This window comes from Poeciliopsis prolifica, unplaced genomic scaffold (assembly GCF_027474105.1).
Source record: "Poeciliopsis prolifica strain line A6 unplaced genomic scaffold, Auburn_PproV2 SCAFFOLD010, whole genome shotgun sequence".
NCBI lineage: Eukaryota > Metazoa > Chordata > Actinopteri > Cyprinodontiformes > Poeciliidae > Poeciliopsis > Poeciliopsis prolifica.
The window spans coordinates 7,492,994-7,509,078 of NW_026562385.1; the positions used below are offsets into that span (position 1 = coordinate 7,492,994).

General features: G+C 38.6%; 1 protein-coding gene across 3 annotated transcripts in view; it reads left to right on the forward strand.

Moving 5' to 3' along the window:
• The window catches only part of cacna1ha (calcium channel, voltage-dependent, T type, alpha 1H subunit a), a 120,803-nt gene that overhangs the window by 42,489 nt on the left and 62,229 nt on the right, over nucleotides 1-16,085 (forward strand). For all 3 annotated transcript variants that reach the window (XM_055035053.1, XM_055035054.1, XM_055035055.1), the window contains exons 3-4: nucleotides 13,675-13,787; nucleotides 15,678-15,811. In XM_055035053.1, coding sequence (XP_054891028.1) covers nucleotides 13,675-13,787; nucleotides 15,678-15,811 — 247 coding nt within the window. The remainder of the gene's footprint in view (nucleotides 1-13,674; nucleotides 13,788-15,677; nucleotides 15,812-16,085) is intronic.

Sequence of the window (16,085 nt, forward strand, 5' to 3'; positions counted from 1 at the left end):
ATTTCACCTGTCTGTATCTCACCTTCTCCTTTCTTTCTTTCCTTCTTCTTATTCTTTCAATTTCCCTTCTCTGTTTGCAGTGTAGTCCAACAATCAGTGAAGCAGTGCTGATCCATAAAACACACTAAAGCAGTAAAATGGTACGGTTGGGTCAGCACTATATAGTTCCCTAGAGAACCATGAGGCCCCAAACAAACACTTGACCTGATCGGTGAAACACTCCTGTACATTGCCGCTGCAGTTTCTGATCGATGTTGTGTCATTTAAATTCTCTTCCTGCCAACTTGGTTTTGGGAAATATTTAATCTTAACTGTGTCGATTTAACATTTCAGGATTAATAGGGTGATCCATATAAGCATACTCTTATGAAAAGAGATTAAAACATGTGTACTGGATTATACTGGTATTATGTTGTTTGTGTTTGTGGTGAAGCTGCCATGCAGAGGCAGAGACAGGAAACGCAGAAAAAGGCAAAAGGAGAAGAGAAATGAGAGGGAGTTCATTTTTTTCTCTCTATTTTTTCCCGTGCCTCTCCCTTGACAATTTGGAGCGTGAGACCGGTGTGGAAAAAGGAGGAGGAGAAAGAGATAGAGAAGGAGGAAAGGTTGGGAAAAAGACTTCAGAAACTGAAGAAGAATCGTAACAAAGTGGCTAAAATGAAGACAAAGGACACAAAACGCTCCGCCTTCCCGTCCTCGCTCCCGTCCTCTCCACGGACACTGGGATCCGTGGACTGCGGCTGGTTACTAAGCAACCAGAATCCTGCAGAAACTGTGTCAGAGACTGAAAGAGAGAAGCATGTAGGATGAAAGTGGCCCTCGTAATCGCAGCGATCGGCCAGAATGTTTATGTCTGACAGTGAGACGCAGCTGTCGTGACCTAGAGATAGAACCAGGAAATGATTTACACACGTTTACAGGAACCCTGTCACAGACTAAAAACACTTTGATAATAGGGACACAGTTATTAAGACGCACGGGTAAAATGATTTAAGCTTCTTCACTCTGGCCACTTCCTGCTATTCAAGTCTTGTTATGGCATACCGCCCAAGCCCCAGTCGTTCAGAAGATATACAACGGCCTTCATTTTTTTCAAGAAGCTCTCCTCAGTTTTGCCTTTTTTAATATAGTGAGTCCTATATTGATAGATAGATTTGTTTTTAATCATTCCTTTGACAGAAAGCAAACATTTATTTTGGTCAAAGTCATTCATAGATCATAATTATTAAAATGAGCAACATCTTTGTGCCAATGATTTTCTCACTTATTGGATACGTCTATTGCTCCACTGGTAGTTAAAAGTGTTGGAAAGAGCATGTGAGTTTGATCAAACAAGTGTCAGTTCACTTTAGAAGTGGTGCTCTTTAATTTAGTTATTGTTCAACAATTTTAGAGAAACAAAAGTTTTCGATTTTATTGTGATATTGACTGTAAACAGAACAGCTGAAAACACATTTGTATACGATTTATTGAGACATACAACTTTTTTTTCTAACATTAAATCTGAAGAAACATTTTCCTTTGTCAGGTCAGTTAAGGTGACCAAAATCATAAAATAACTTTTGTTTCTTTAAAGATTATTTTTCATTTTTGGTTTTAGTCCGATCAGAGAAAACTGCATGATGATTTCATGGTCAAAGCTCAGTTTTCCTAAGTTTATATATAAACATTTAACTGACCCCAAAATATTCTATCAATGACACCAACTTGTTTGGGGTGAAGGACCACATATTGAGTATCAACAACTATTAAATAACTGCAAAACACTAACAGTAATGGCAAAAATAAAACTGCTTTTATTTCCATCATTTTTCACTATGGGGAAAATCAAACTCTGACTATAGCTATATAAGGAAGAACCTAATGTTATCCAGGTGGAGATTTCTACTAAGTTTATTTAAATGTATGTCCTGATTAGAAAAAAAACGAGAATCTCAAGGCAGTTTAAAAGAAAACGATACAATTCATATCCATTTATGCACAATTCAGTTCAGTCTAAGTTACTTTCATCACAGACTACTTTGATTTATCTCTTTGAGAAAGTTTAGCCAGTGGCATGAAGTTGCTCATTTTATTGCGATCACTCTTCCTGAGTTAGCCGGTGGAGACAGTGGAAAGGAACAGCTTAATTATAATAGGAATAAATTTCCACAGAACCAGACTTAATATTACTGCCTGTCATGGTTTTCTAAGCTCCAAAACCCAAATTATTCCAAGAAAAGGCCTTGGGTGGCAACAGGTAGTCTGTTTGTTGAAAACACTTCTGACTTTGAAAAATGTGTCGTTCATTTCTAGCAAAAAAAAAAAAGAACAACTAACAATTTCTTACAACTCAGATAAAAACAAAAGTCCACTTAAAATTGATCTTACAAGTTCAAAAAGTGTTCAAAATAATCATTTTATCACACTGAACATTAACACCATCTTAATTTCTTCAACAGGTTCAACAGATACCAAAGTAGTCATAATAATTTCTAGTACACAATTTAATTACTAACTAAAGTACATTCCAACTCCCTAAATAAAAAACTGAATTGATAAAAGTTATGGCCACAACAGTGCCCTCTGTTTTCTTCCTGTTCTCTCAATCTTCCATGTGAAACCAAGATTAAATCATTCCAAGGGCTGAAAATATTCTAACCAGCAGTTTGTAGAGCAATTGTGAACAATTTAAAGTCATCCTTTTGATAATGCTGGAAGGAGTACTAATCTGAGTCTCGCCTTTGCAAATACTTGCACGTTCACGTTGCTATGTGTGAATGCCTCACAGATTTTCTGCTGCTGCCGGTCATGTTGCTTTTGCTCACTGAGGCAAAGAAAAAAATAGGAGACCAAACAGAGAGATTACAGAATGCTTTAGCGTTGCTTCTGTCATAAGATTAACGTCAGAGGAATAAAAAAAGTTTCGGACTGTTTGGACCACATATGACTTTGTATACATAGACATGAGGAATGCAGTATCTCAGAGTGGATGGTTTTACTGTTGTTCATGCACATGTTTGAAACTTGGTGCTGTGTGTGTCTGTGATGCAGTGCAGGTTTAAGGCCAATCCCCATCAGATGCAGCTGTTCTATTTAGGGCTTTGTCTCCCTCCTGCCTTTACAGTCACCATTTTTCTTCCTTAGTATACCTGGAATCATACAGACTGTGGCCGTATATTATGTAACAGATGACAGTAATTGGACTCTCACCATGGACTTACAATATTCAGAACAGTTTATCTTGTGCAAAACACACCACAATAGCAATGTGTCTTCTTTCGCGAAAGAGCTTAAAAACTTTGTGTAGTTTTATCTTACTACTGTAGTCTGCTATTTCTGGTTGACGTAATTTGCTCAGAACGATTTACACATTCAAAGACAAAAGAGTCGTGATCGCGGAGGATTTATTTTATAGAGATGAAAAAATAGGTGTGCAGAGGGAATGTAAGAGGAAAACAGAGGGAATCCTGATGTATCTGCGTCACTGATGCTTCAGCCCCACCTCTGAGGCGCTGCTGGAGGAGGGACGATGGGATTCGAGGATGGAGAGATGAAAGACAGAGCAGGGAGTTGAAGGGGAGAAAAAAAGGAGCGAGTTTAGGGACAGGGCTGATTTATGAGTTTCTGTTTCTGAATCAGGCTCTCCTCTGGGACTCAACGAAGATGAGCCAATCTGGAGTTCACACATAAAACCGGCTCAAAACACGCTCACACAGCAGACACACGAGACACTCTGGCGGCTCTGCAGGTTGTCATCCTGCTGGCTATATTGGTAAAAAAAAAATGCAGTAGGTGGCGCAGAGGATCTCTTAAATTTGAGGTAATCGTTGTTTTTCCTATGTGGCAGATGGTGAAGTAAATGAACAATCATCTCAATCAAAAGAAGGCTTGGAATCTGGATTGGACGCGATCCATCACCACATTGACAGAGATAGGCAGAGCAGTAAGATGTGAAGAGAACAAGGGAGGAAGGGAGGAGAAATGGGAGGACTGATATTTGGACTTAGGGCAGAAAAAGCAAAAAAGAAGACGGGAGAGAGTGCTCATTAACAGGGAATGGAGTGGTGAAGGAAGGAGGACCAACAGCTTGTGACGGTCAGTCATGCGACGCCAGCAGTTGGAGAAGCTCTCAGTCCTAGAGCGCTCTTCAAAGCTGCGTTCTGGTTGAAGTAGAAATAAGTTCCTCTGAGATTTGCTCACCACTGACTCAGTGGCGCAGAGGCTTTTTTCTTTTGTGACGTGTGAGACCTCCAGTCCAAGCACATACTATTTACTAATTGGCAGAGGAGATTTGTCTATTTTCAGACTTAAGCTCTTGCAGGTCTTGCATTAACTTGTATGTAAAACCAACTAATGAACATGCAGCAATAGACGTATTATGCGGTTAACCGATGTTAACCAATCCAGATTCTAAGCCTAAGAAAATGAAGCAGAGTATTTTCAGAATCTCATTTGCAATTTGTTTTCCCTATTTGAGGTTTAAGGGACCCTGTTCAAGATCAGAAAAACTATAAATAAATATTCATTTATTTGTTTTACAACAAGGATTTAATTCAAATGCATGCATATCTGTGCTTTTGACGTTGCACTCCTGGTTGTAAATTGTTATTAGGCTGAATGAGCTGAGTAAGGAGTGTTGCGGTGTGAGTATTAACCGCGATGGTATTACATTTAGCACCACCACCGGTGGTGGAGGTTCTATAAAAAAGCCGTTTAAAGATATTGGTTGGAAACATGGAAGAGAGGGAGAAGAATGAGGTTTAGCTGTAAAAAAAAGAATTTAGGGGGGTGAAATATTTAGAGATAGAAGGTGAACGATAAGGAAGAAAGGGAAAGGGAAAATAATGTGGTGAAATTTGAGGGTCAAAGTAAGTGGGAGGGGAGAGGAACAAGATTTTGTGGGATATTAAAAAAAAAGGAATACCTTCTGGCATGAGAACCTTGTTTTCAGAAGTGGTTTATGGTTAATAGTCCTACTCGGTTAGTCCTACTCGGTAATAAGATTAAATTTCCGCTGACATCAGCAAGAGTTGATGTCATACTAGAAAATTAAATCAAAAATATGTGGTGCATTAGAGAAATTACATGTGCTCCCCATAGGCGCACAGGAGAGGGATGAGATTTATATGAAATTGTTCGCCACCCATGTATAGGAAAACGCATTAGGAGCGGCTATTTAACATATGAGTTGGTTATAAAATGTATGTCAGTACGTCTTGAGGACTGGGGTGGAGAAGCACTTTACTTGCATTTACAATCCCAGTAAAAAATACAGTGGAGTTTATGGTTGAAACGTAAAAATTAGATCACCGCTTTACAGCATCAATGAAATCCCATCCATATTAGAAAACAAATAAGCTGCAGAAGATGTCCGGTGTAGACTTACATTGGTCAAATTTTGGGGAAACTCACAATTTGCAAATATGTCAAAATTATGGATGGTCTCATAAATACAGACCTAACTTCTGACACCAAGTACGTCAGATGTAACAACATCGCTAAGCTCAAACACCCTGCTTCCAGAAACGCATGGCTGGAAAAGTTGCGACAATCTCTATGTGAATAGACGAAGACATCTGTAGGAACCATGCCAATGTTTAATCAGTCAGGAAAAGCACAAAGATGAGTTCAGTAAAAGAGCTAACCCTTAAAGAAATTAAAGATGCTGTGTACCAAAGAGCATGTGTTATGGAAACTTGTTGGTTAAACTGGCTCACCCAGTGAGACGCCATCAAAAAAAGTTGCTTGTAACCAAGTACAACTTTTCACGACTTGCAACTTTATCACATGTGTAAAAGTAACAAAGTAGATTTGCTACATAACATCGCTTCTCGTTTAATGTTGATTCTGTCTCCCGTCACCACCTTCTTTTTACTGTTTTTCCATAGTAAGAACCGCGAGAGCCCCACTAACCCCCAGACCTTTCAAAAAAGGTACTTCATTCTTGCCGCAACGCTTGTTTCATTCTCCAGCTTCTTTTGTCTGTGTGTGTGGCTGCATAATTTTGCCCTCCCTGAGCCATCTGTCTTCGTGGCAGAGCTAAGTGCTGTGACCGGTCGCTGATCCGAACCTTAGACACCTAATTCCTCTCATCCTCCCCATTTATTGAGAAGGATGAGGCAGAGATGCAGTCTGAAATGTATCCATTTGAGATGAAAGATGACATTTAACACTTGAGCGCAACACCCAATGAGCATTGGACGAGAGTTGTGAGGTTCTTTAAACTGTGACCACGTGCACAACGAGAAATGTAGCACCCAACTGGCTGTACTGGCATTCTGTCTTATTGCTTTTTACAGACAATGCAAAAATGCAAAGAAGCTCCAAACCATTGCACCAATTTATTTGAGTTCCCCTTCTCCTTTAATCTGAAAGAATAATTGTGTGAGCATGTTGCAAAGGAACAAAATAATAAAAGGAGGAAAGTTTAAGAGTTGCGGCCAGATGGGGCTTCTTAAAATGGGGTCTTCTTGCAGAACAGAAACACAAAGCCATGAAGCAAACAGGGAGTAGTTCTGCCTCTGAGCTAGGATTAAGCTATAGCTTCTCTTTTATTCAAAGAAACTGTAGTGAACTGAGACCGGATGGAGAAGAGACTGAAAAAATTAGAGGCCGGAAAAGAATAGAAAAATGAAATAACAACCAAAAAAATAAATAAAAAATACTGAAAATGTGGCTTTAATTAACCTAACGCAAGGTGAGCGGCCATCGGCGTGAATCAGCGCTCTGATGGTAAACAACGAGGCATCTCCAATGTTTACCGCATCCTCCTTCCTCCCCTCTGTGCTTTCTGCAGCCTGCTCTGCCCCTACATGCCACACCACCAATCTGACAGCTTAACAAAAGTAGGCCTGACACCGTGTGCATTGCAGAATAGGCTTGACATTGTGCAACCTGTGAAATCTCACCTGTGTATTCGTGCAGCTGTGCGTCCATGTACACCTTTTAAAGAGGATTCATGGGGTCAATACAGTCTCTCTTCCAACTGGTTGGTACCTGTTGCAACATATTTCTACTTTTAAGAGTAATTTTCAGTGTTTAAGGTTTGTATGCACAAAATGTACCTTTTTGCCTTTGAAGGGGTTTTGGAGAAGAATAATCGGACAGATGAGTTGGAAAATACTTTGACTCCCATGTGCCTGGAAGTTTATCTTTTATCGAAATTTTGTCAATTACTTTTGTTGTTGCCTTATTTCAATAAAAGAAAAATATCTATTTTATTTGTCAATGCTAGAAATTCCTTTACTTTGTAAAGAAAACTGCAGCAACACAGCAATATGAAATTTACCTGAACGCTTTACAATTTAAAATGACGGCATTGACATTAAAATTGGTTTTTGTAAGATGTAGTAAAAGAGAATGAAATCCTGGACATATCACATACTACTAATCTGAGTTTGTGTGAGTTTTCACTTCGTGAATGTGCGTGAGTGCTCTCACAGTCGCTGCAGGTGTGAGACGTTGCCATGGCGGAAGGTGGCAGACATTTAACAGGCTCTTAAGGATGGTTCGTTGTCGCACTGTGATATTTATTGCTTTGTTTACCTTGGATGGCTTGCATTGTTAAATAATTCCACAACACAACACATAACACAAGCTGAGTCATTCACATTTGTAAGTGGGGAATAATTGCCCTGATGCAGGTGCTGCTGGAAAAATTTTCAGAACTACATCTAAAACCCGCAGGGAAATATTTCCTTAACTACTAGTTTTTTTTTCTCTCTCTTTTAAACATGAAATAAAAATATTGTTTCAAACTGCTAGAATGTTTGATTTGAGCTCTTGTGTGAGTAAATAATATCCAGGCAAACAGATCTAATGAGGTGTTGAAGGACTTTAGTCAAAGGGCAGGTTTTAAGCAACACTGAGATATTGGACAGTCACTCAATGCAGGATTTATGAGGAGAGGCAATTCGTGGCATGCATTTTCATTTAGAATGACACAACACAGATCCAATTCGGTCCACTCAATTTATGCGCAGACACAAGCTGACTGCAACAGCCAATCAGGTGTTGTTCACTTCAGGTGTTGTTCACTTCAGGATTCACACTTATATATTTTACAAAACGGTAAAAAAATAGTTTTTAATTCTACTGCAAGTCAGAGTGTGTACTGAGTCTGGCTTTGCTTTGAAGACTCACACATTATACTTGTGTATTTCTGCGTGTGCGCAGGGAACTGACGACAGAAGGGAGCTCATGAGGTGTTGACTAGAGATTAAAGAGGAATTAGAGAAAACAGAGCACAAGACGCCACAGAGGGGTGGAAGAGACAAAGACAGACTTTTTTGAATATTCAAATCTCTTTTTTTTAAATGCTGCCGCAGATTACTGCATCTTTCATCTGCGAAGGAGAGGTCGACCTTATGCTACTCGCTGGTGTGCGTTTGAGGGACGTATTCAGATGGAACGCATACACACACTGCATTTCCCAGATGTCATTGCAGATGCATCTTTTTCTTTATATCATTGCATGTAGAGGCATATTGTAAATTAGTGGAGAGAGGCTGAGATTATGCCGACCTTCTTTACGCAGCTTCATGTAGTACTTCTGGGTAGTCAGTGTGTGGTATCTGTGTGAATGCCTACTTTGCTCTTAACTTAATCTCAAATTGTAATTAATTGTTTAATTATTTAGTTGGAATGTGGTCGGTGGTACTGCGCTATTCAGGTTCAACAGAGCACTGCAAAACAGACCATAGTAACTATGAAATGTGATGTTTTTGTTTGTTTTTATTTTAAGATTTTGATTTTGTTATTTATCTTTTTCAACTTAAATACTCATATATTGGATGAAAATCCTAAAAGGTAATATATGTTGGTGTGATAAGGCAAGTATACTAAAACTCTTTTAATTCAAGAAAATAATTGGTAAAATTTTTAAAAGGTCCCGTCTCACTTTAAATAACAAAGAGACAAGTTTTCTGTCACTCTACTTCTTGAGAAAAAGAAAATATATCATCGAATAGAGGACTAAAGTGCACAGCCTTCTCTCATTTAAAGCAGTTTTTAAATAAATAAAGCTGTTTCACCTTAAACTCCAAAACCCTTTTGTTTTGTTTGTTTTTCAAAGGACTCAGATTCAGAGTACTTCTCGAAGATGTCAGAGCATTTTGACAATTTGATAAAAATAACGAAAGAATTAATACATCAGAATACATGGAAGGGGAGACTCCTCCAAGAACCCTGTTTAAACAGCATAAATATTCACAAGGAATGACAGCAAAGTAATTCTTGAATACTGAAGAGTATTTACCGGAATCCTTCACGGGTTAGTTCATTTGCAGGATGCTTGTCGGCTGTGTGTGGTGCAGAACTGAGAGAGTGAGAGAAATGAACAGAATAACTTACACAATGAGCCAGAACAACAAACAGAAACACCTGAGAAGAGTAACTATAGGCTACAGAATAGAAATACATTAAATTCTTGAAGAAAAAACACAGTAAACAGAGCTAATTATGGAATAGACAAAGTCTCAAAGGACGTTTGAGGATTTCTCTTCTTTTTAATTGTTGGTTTCTCGATAGCTCTCTTGTTTTCTCTCCTAGAAGGTTCTGTAAGCTAGCTGTCATATGTTGGTTTAGCTTCTATCCACGGCTATCTTGTTATGACAGAGGTTACTGAAAAAAGCAACAAAAAACAGATGTGGCTTATTATATTTTCTCCATGAATATCTGACTCCATACAGATCGGTCTGTAATGTAGCCCAATCAAAACCATGATTCGGCTGATGATGATTGCTTAAGTAACAAGCTAAAGCAAGCTCATTTTGTCTCCCTTTTTGCTTCTTTGACTGATCGGGTTGAGTAAAATGAATGCCGCTGAAATTGATGTAAATGTTTCCTTGGATATTGTTCTGATGCAACGTTTAGCATTACGCGTCCACACATTCTCCATTGTCTTTCCTATCCTGAACAGTGAACGTTTCTTTAGTTGCATTTGTTTAATCACAATTGTTAAATTGAGTGTAATGAAGGATATTTCAACCCTGAATGTATGTCTTCAAATTAAATCTGATTTTTCATTTGTTTTCTGTGTGACATAATGTCTCTGCAAAAAAGCTAAATTTACACTAAAGCCTTTTACATATCTTTACCAAGGACCTCAATAGAGCACACAACTTAACAGGGATCCACTACAGTAGTAAACGCTAAAATTAAATGATCTCTTTGTGAACTCGATCCCTAACAGCTCCAGTCTCCCATGTTTTTTTAATGAATCACCTTGTAAATATGTGAGAGGTGCAATTTTTATATAAATTGATGCTGCAGCTCCATACACACGTATTTCAAATTTAAAAAACCTATGTCTCATTTGTTAAGCTACAATAATATAAACAGAAATGGACCCATGGGTTCATAATTCTATCTCATAGGGAATAGAAGCAATCTTTCGTCAGGAGAATAAGTATATGTGGCATTTTGGCTGAGCATGCCAGGTATTTGTCAGGTTTGACTAATCAGACTAAGGTGAACAGTGGCAGCCAGGGCTCAGAATATCTTCTGTCAGATGTGCAAATGACAGCTGAATACAAATCATGTTCTGCATGAGTCCAAGCAAAGAACTTTTAGTACATTTTTATACATGTAGAATGAGTACAGCTAGCCAGTTTGAATATTTTCACTGTTTCCTGTAAAAAAGTTGTCCTGAACCCAACCGCAACATAAATAATTACTGTTTCATCTTTAGCAAATATAGGTCCCACTCTAAAACACATTCCATTTTCAACTCTAATGAAAGATCTCTCTCTGAGTGCATCGCACGGTGGAATCCAGATCTGCATAAATATTGATTACATTTTTGCTCAAGCCTCACTTCTTTGCTTACCACATGCACCAACTACTGTGGAAACGTAATTGTAGAAATGTACCACTCTTATAGAGCCGATGCAACACTAACTGAGTTAAAACTGCAGAGATCCATCATTCTCATATTGTAGATAGATCACTCCTCAAGGAATGCAGGATTTTTGAAACTGAAAGTTAAGCTCAACGTGTCACTGACAATCTGGTCAATTTGGGGCAATAATTACCAAGCCACTAGGGGGCACACATAGAGGTTCTACTTCTACTAAATATGCCATTTTGAACTCTTAGTGGTGTCTTCTTAAGGAGAATGAATTCATAATCACAGCAACACTACAAATTGGTAGACCATATATAGGAAGAGTGCTGTTAGCAAGACAAAGCTGCATAATATCCAGGGGTCACCAACTTCTTGAAGTCAGTCACAACAAACCTTTCAAACTCCATGTTGGCTTTAGTTCAGTTCAAGAACAGTGTGCAGAGAGCTTCATAGAATAGGCTTCCATGGCCGAGCAGCTGTACCCAAGCCTTACATCACCAAGTGCAGTGCAGAGCATTTTGCTATAGCACAGTAGAGACATCTTTTCGAGAGTGACAGATCTTTCCTCACTGTCCAATCCAAAGGACTTGTCTAGGTTTGGCAGTTAGCAGGGAGCAACGTTTTATTCTAGCTGCACTGTGTCAAGCATGAAGTTTGGAGCAGACAGGAGTAAGGTGAGGAGCTGCTTATTAGGAGTTTGGCAGTTCTCTTTTAGTTCCTGTGAAAAGAACTTTTCATATTTCAGTGTACCGTGAAATATTTGGACAATTTTACACTTTCAGCTTTGCAGAAACAGTTTTGGGATAATACGACTTCGCACCAGTACAGAAAATAAGGTCCATAAAGATGACAATGATGATGATGAATGCAAGACTTTAGGAAGAACCTGACTAGCTTGTGCAATGCCCTGACCTTAACTTGACAGAAAATTTTGGGATGAGTTAGTTTGGGGATTTTTAAGCCACGCTTTCCTATCCTAGATTAGTGCTGCTGAATGCACCCCTGGAATAACAGTCATCTATTCCTATAAACAGACTCCTTATCTTTGTGGAGAAACTTTCCAGGAGATTTGAAACGGTAATATTTTCAAAGGATACTGCATACATCAAAGATATTACTTAAATTGATGTTTCAGGACTTCACTTTTATTTTCTTATTTTTACTGAAATAAGTGTTTTTTGAAACACCACCATACATGACAAGATAAGAACTAGTGTGACAGCAGGTTAACTTGCTGTTTGCAGCTCGTAGTACTCCCATTGTTATTCTATGAAGTGCAAGACAACACTTGAATAATAATACTACATTCACTGATTTTTTTATTTCTACTTTTTGCTTATGCTTAAGAAATGATGAAGTTTTTTACCATTAGTTTTTCTGATTAACCCACATTCCAATTAAGACAGCACCTTGGAAATAAATCAATATTTCAACTCTACATGCTCACTGAGAGGGTGTGTAAGTAAAACTGAGAGAGAGAAGAAAAAAAACAAGACAGAGTGTGTGTGGGGGATGATGTGCATTTGCGGCAAAAGCCAAACTAAAGTAGAAAATCAGCAGTATCAGTGGCTTTTTTTCCCCCTGGTAATCCATTTTCTCCTCATACTCTTCTCCTCATTTTCCTTCATTTAGTCTATTAAACCATCCATTTCACTTACTGTCTCTCGCTCGTCTTCTTTTGTACTCTTTGACCCCCACCCACCCTTCCGTTGACATAATGAGACAATGCCCAAAATTACATCCGCCTCAGAAGAAGCACAATATTCTCTGGGTAATGCATATTTTACGAGTTTTCTGTTGTCATTTTGAGTTCATACTGCAACACGCTCTATATGCAACTAGCATTGATTCAGAACATGCAATCTGAAAAGTTGTGGTTGTTATGCTGCACGTTACTCAGGATTTGGCCAAATTTTGATGCAAAGCAGAATCGACTGAAAGGATTTAGATTTTTTTTAAATATATTTTTGATTCAATCAGTTAAACTACATTTACATCACTCCAAGTTGATCTACACAAATAGGACCAAATCAAGGGATCTCTTCCATGTCTAATTTGCATAATGCAATGAGGAATCAGTAAAGCCTGAACTATTTAGATTCCAGTCCTCATAGAGCTAATTAAAAAAAAAAAAAAAAAAAAAAAGCAAATCCTATTACCATGTTCAGCCTATTGCAAAAATAATCTCTCTGCTTCTTCAAAAAGGATGCACAGGTCAGAAAGGTGACACCTGACATCTGTACCCTTCAAATTAAGCGTCTTCCTTTTTACAAGATGCCAATCCTTTAAGAGCACCAACGGTTTTCTGAATAATAATTGTCATGCTCATCTCTTCGCAGCCTTTTAGCCTAATTGACACAAGCACAGATTACATTATGCCTGGCGACACCATGATGTCTGCATCTCTCCAACATTTCCCGCGGTGCGCTAGGCCTCGCCATTGATCTGCTTTGGTAAACACTGCAACCTGATCTGCAGCAGACATCAGCTCATTAACATGGTGATTTCATGATTTTGGCAAAAAGCACTATAATTACATTAGCTGCAAATTGCCACGATTGGGCCCATTTAGTGCATTAGAACTATGCAAGACTTCCTGTTGGCATCTGTTTCAGGTGGATTGATGGAGTGATTATTTGTCCTTTTGCACGATCACATCATATCAGTTACACCAGTCGCCGTATATCGTGTCCTCGAGTTCAGTTGGTGTTGTCCTTTAAAGAATAAACAGTGTCACATAGCATCTTTTGGACTAACCACACATTGCACACAACAGGTTCTGGCTGCCTGTTGCTGATAATTCAGAGTGACATGTATATTGTTCTGACCTTAACTTTCCTCTTGCACGTGGTTCGAGCACGTGTCCATGCTGGTGATCCTGTTAAACTGTGTGACTCTGGGGATGTTTCAGCCCTGCGAGGATGTCAGCTGCCAGTCAGAGTGGTGCCGCGTCCTACAGGTGAGCGTCATACCCAGTCACATGGGCTTGCATAAACATTCTGTTCTAAAGGCTTTTTTTTTCTGAGTGTGATTTATTTTTTTTCATTGGGATGTAAGTTTTACAAAAATGTGTTCATGGCTTCTTTGTTAGAAGTGTCATCATGCTGTGCCAGTTTAATGTGAGACAGTCTGTGGAAAGAGCGAGCTCCTCCACTGCCTCCCTGAGCTACTGCTACCGTCTGAAGAAATGCACCAGGTCAAAACACCTTGTGGGGAGCCAGCTGTAGTGCAGCAGCGAGAAAGAGAGGTTGTGAGCGACGCATTCACAAGGATGATCGACAACCCTTAGACCGTCCTCCTGGCTTGGATTGGCTGTTTCTGGCTAATGGAGTAGTGTATGTGCAGAGAGTAGAAGATCCATAGGAAGAAGGCAGAGGAGCTTCATTTTTTTCCACAGATTATCTGTTTCATTCTATACTGTCACAATATTTATTTATTTTAAAGTTATACTCTAGCGTTAACTGTTCTTTTTTAAAAATAGTCACCATGCAAATTTACAGTCTTTGTTGTCAGTTTTAATGCCTGTATTTTGCAGAAGCATTTTATATTCCTAAATATTGCACATTTGATCATATTACTTTGACTGAGCCTGTAAGGACACTCAGTGGGACCCTGAAATTCAACCACACACAGGAATACTTGAAAGGATAAAAACAAAACAAAAACAAGTTACATTTTTGTTTCAAATCCTGGTTGTTGCTCAGGACGAAGTAAGCAAGCATGGCTCTGAAAAGAGAGGGGAGACTCAGGTGAGACACGTAAGCAATCAGGCGTGGCAGGTGAACAGGAATCAGTGGCAAAACGCAGCATGGACTTGAAATAGAATATGAATCATGACAGAGCCGCTTTAAAGCAGGGATACAGTTTGATTTAAATCATTTTTATTGGAATTATGGCTGTAAATTTAGGGTTCCTGTATGTTATTTAGCTCAATCTATCCATCAACTCTGACTAACTTCCTTATACCTGACGAAGAAAAGCATTCCCGCAGCATGATGCTGCCTCTTCCAAGTTTCTTTTTTGGATTGGTTTGTTTGTTAGTTTGGCTTTCCTTCCACCTGAGCTGTGAATCTCTCCAGCTCCTTGGGTGTGTTGGCTGCTTTTCTGATCGCATTTTATTTCCATATTATCTACATTTATAATGGCTCTGTGAGAAGTTGAATCTAACTTTCATTAACTTCATACCAGTCTGAAAACTCTTTGTGTTGCCTTACCACACACAATCCCCATAAATTAAATATAATAGATTGTAGTTTGAGGTGCCGATATGACAAAATGTGTAAACGCTCCTGTAAAGTGTAATATTTTGCAAGGCACCAAGTTTATAGGCAAAATTTTATTGCAGCAATAAGAAAATGTGCTCTGAAGCTGGACAGTTCTAAATGCTTTTCACCATTAAAGCAACATATTACTCATGTTAGCCATTTTAAAATGGGTTACTACTTATATTTCACTAATATAACTTGGATGGAAATAAGTTAATTACCTTTTGTGTGCTTGTCTAATTAACTTTTTATTCCTGCATACTTGAAGCGTTGGTTCATGCCACATTGAGACAGACTCATTAAACTCAAATACAGACATTTCTCATGCTGAATGAGACGTCTAATTAATTGAATAACAACCATAACCAGCCATGCTGAGTCTGAACATCTCCCTGCTGAAATTAAGCTAACTAATCTATTGAAGAGATTCATGTTTTTCACAGAAACCTTGCTTTTAAAAGAGTATATAAAAATATGTTCGCATTGATGAGGGGATTCAAGAAGGTTATCTGTTTGGAAGCCTTTTGGTTGAAGTCAGTGTTAAATCTTCTTTTTTGTGTATTTGTCTGTTTTTATTCGACCAGGTGTTGGACGATTGCATCTTTGCTTTCTTTGCGGTGGAGATGGTCATCAAGATGGTGGCCCTTGGAATATTTGGCCCCAATTGTTACCTCGGCGACAAGTGGAACCAGCTCGACTTTGTCATTGTCATGGCAGGGTTGGTATCCCGTTCACATCACCGCTTAATAACATTTCACAACTCAATCAGGGTGATGCTCTTTGGAATCCAAGATGAAAAATCTCTTTTTAGATGAACATTTTAAAGTAGAAACAGAGAGTAATTTGACCCCTGTAACCAATCAGTTCAAAGGTCTTTTTATCCGAGCAACCAAATATCACTTTCTAATGACTATGAATTATTAAGAGGACATTTGAATGGATGGAAATTAGGATGATGACTGGAGAATATAAAGTGTCATGCTATCATCTGG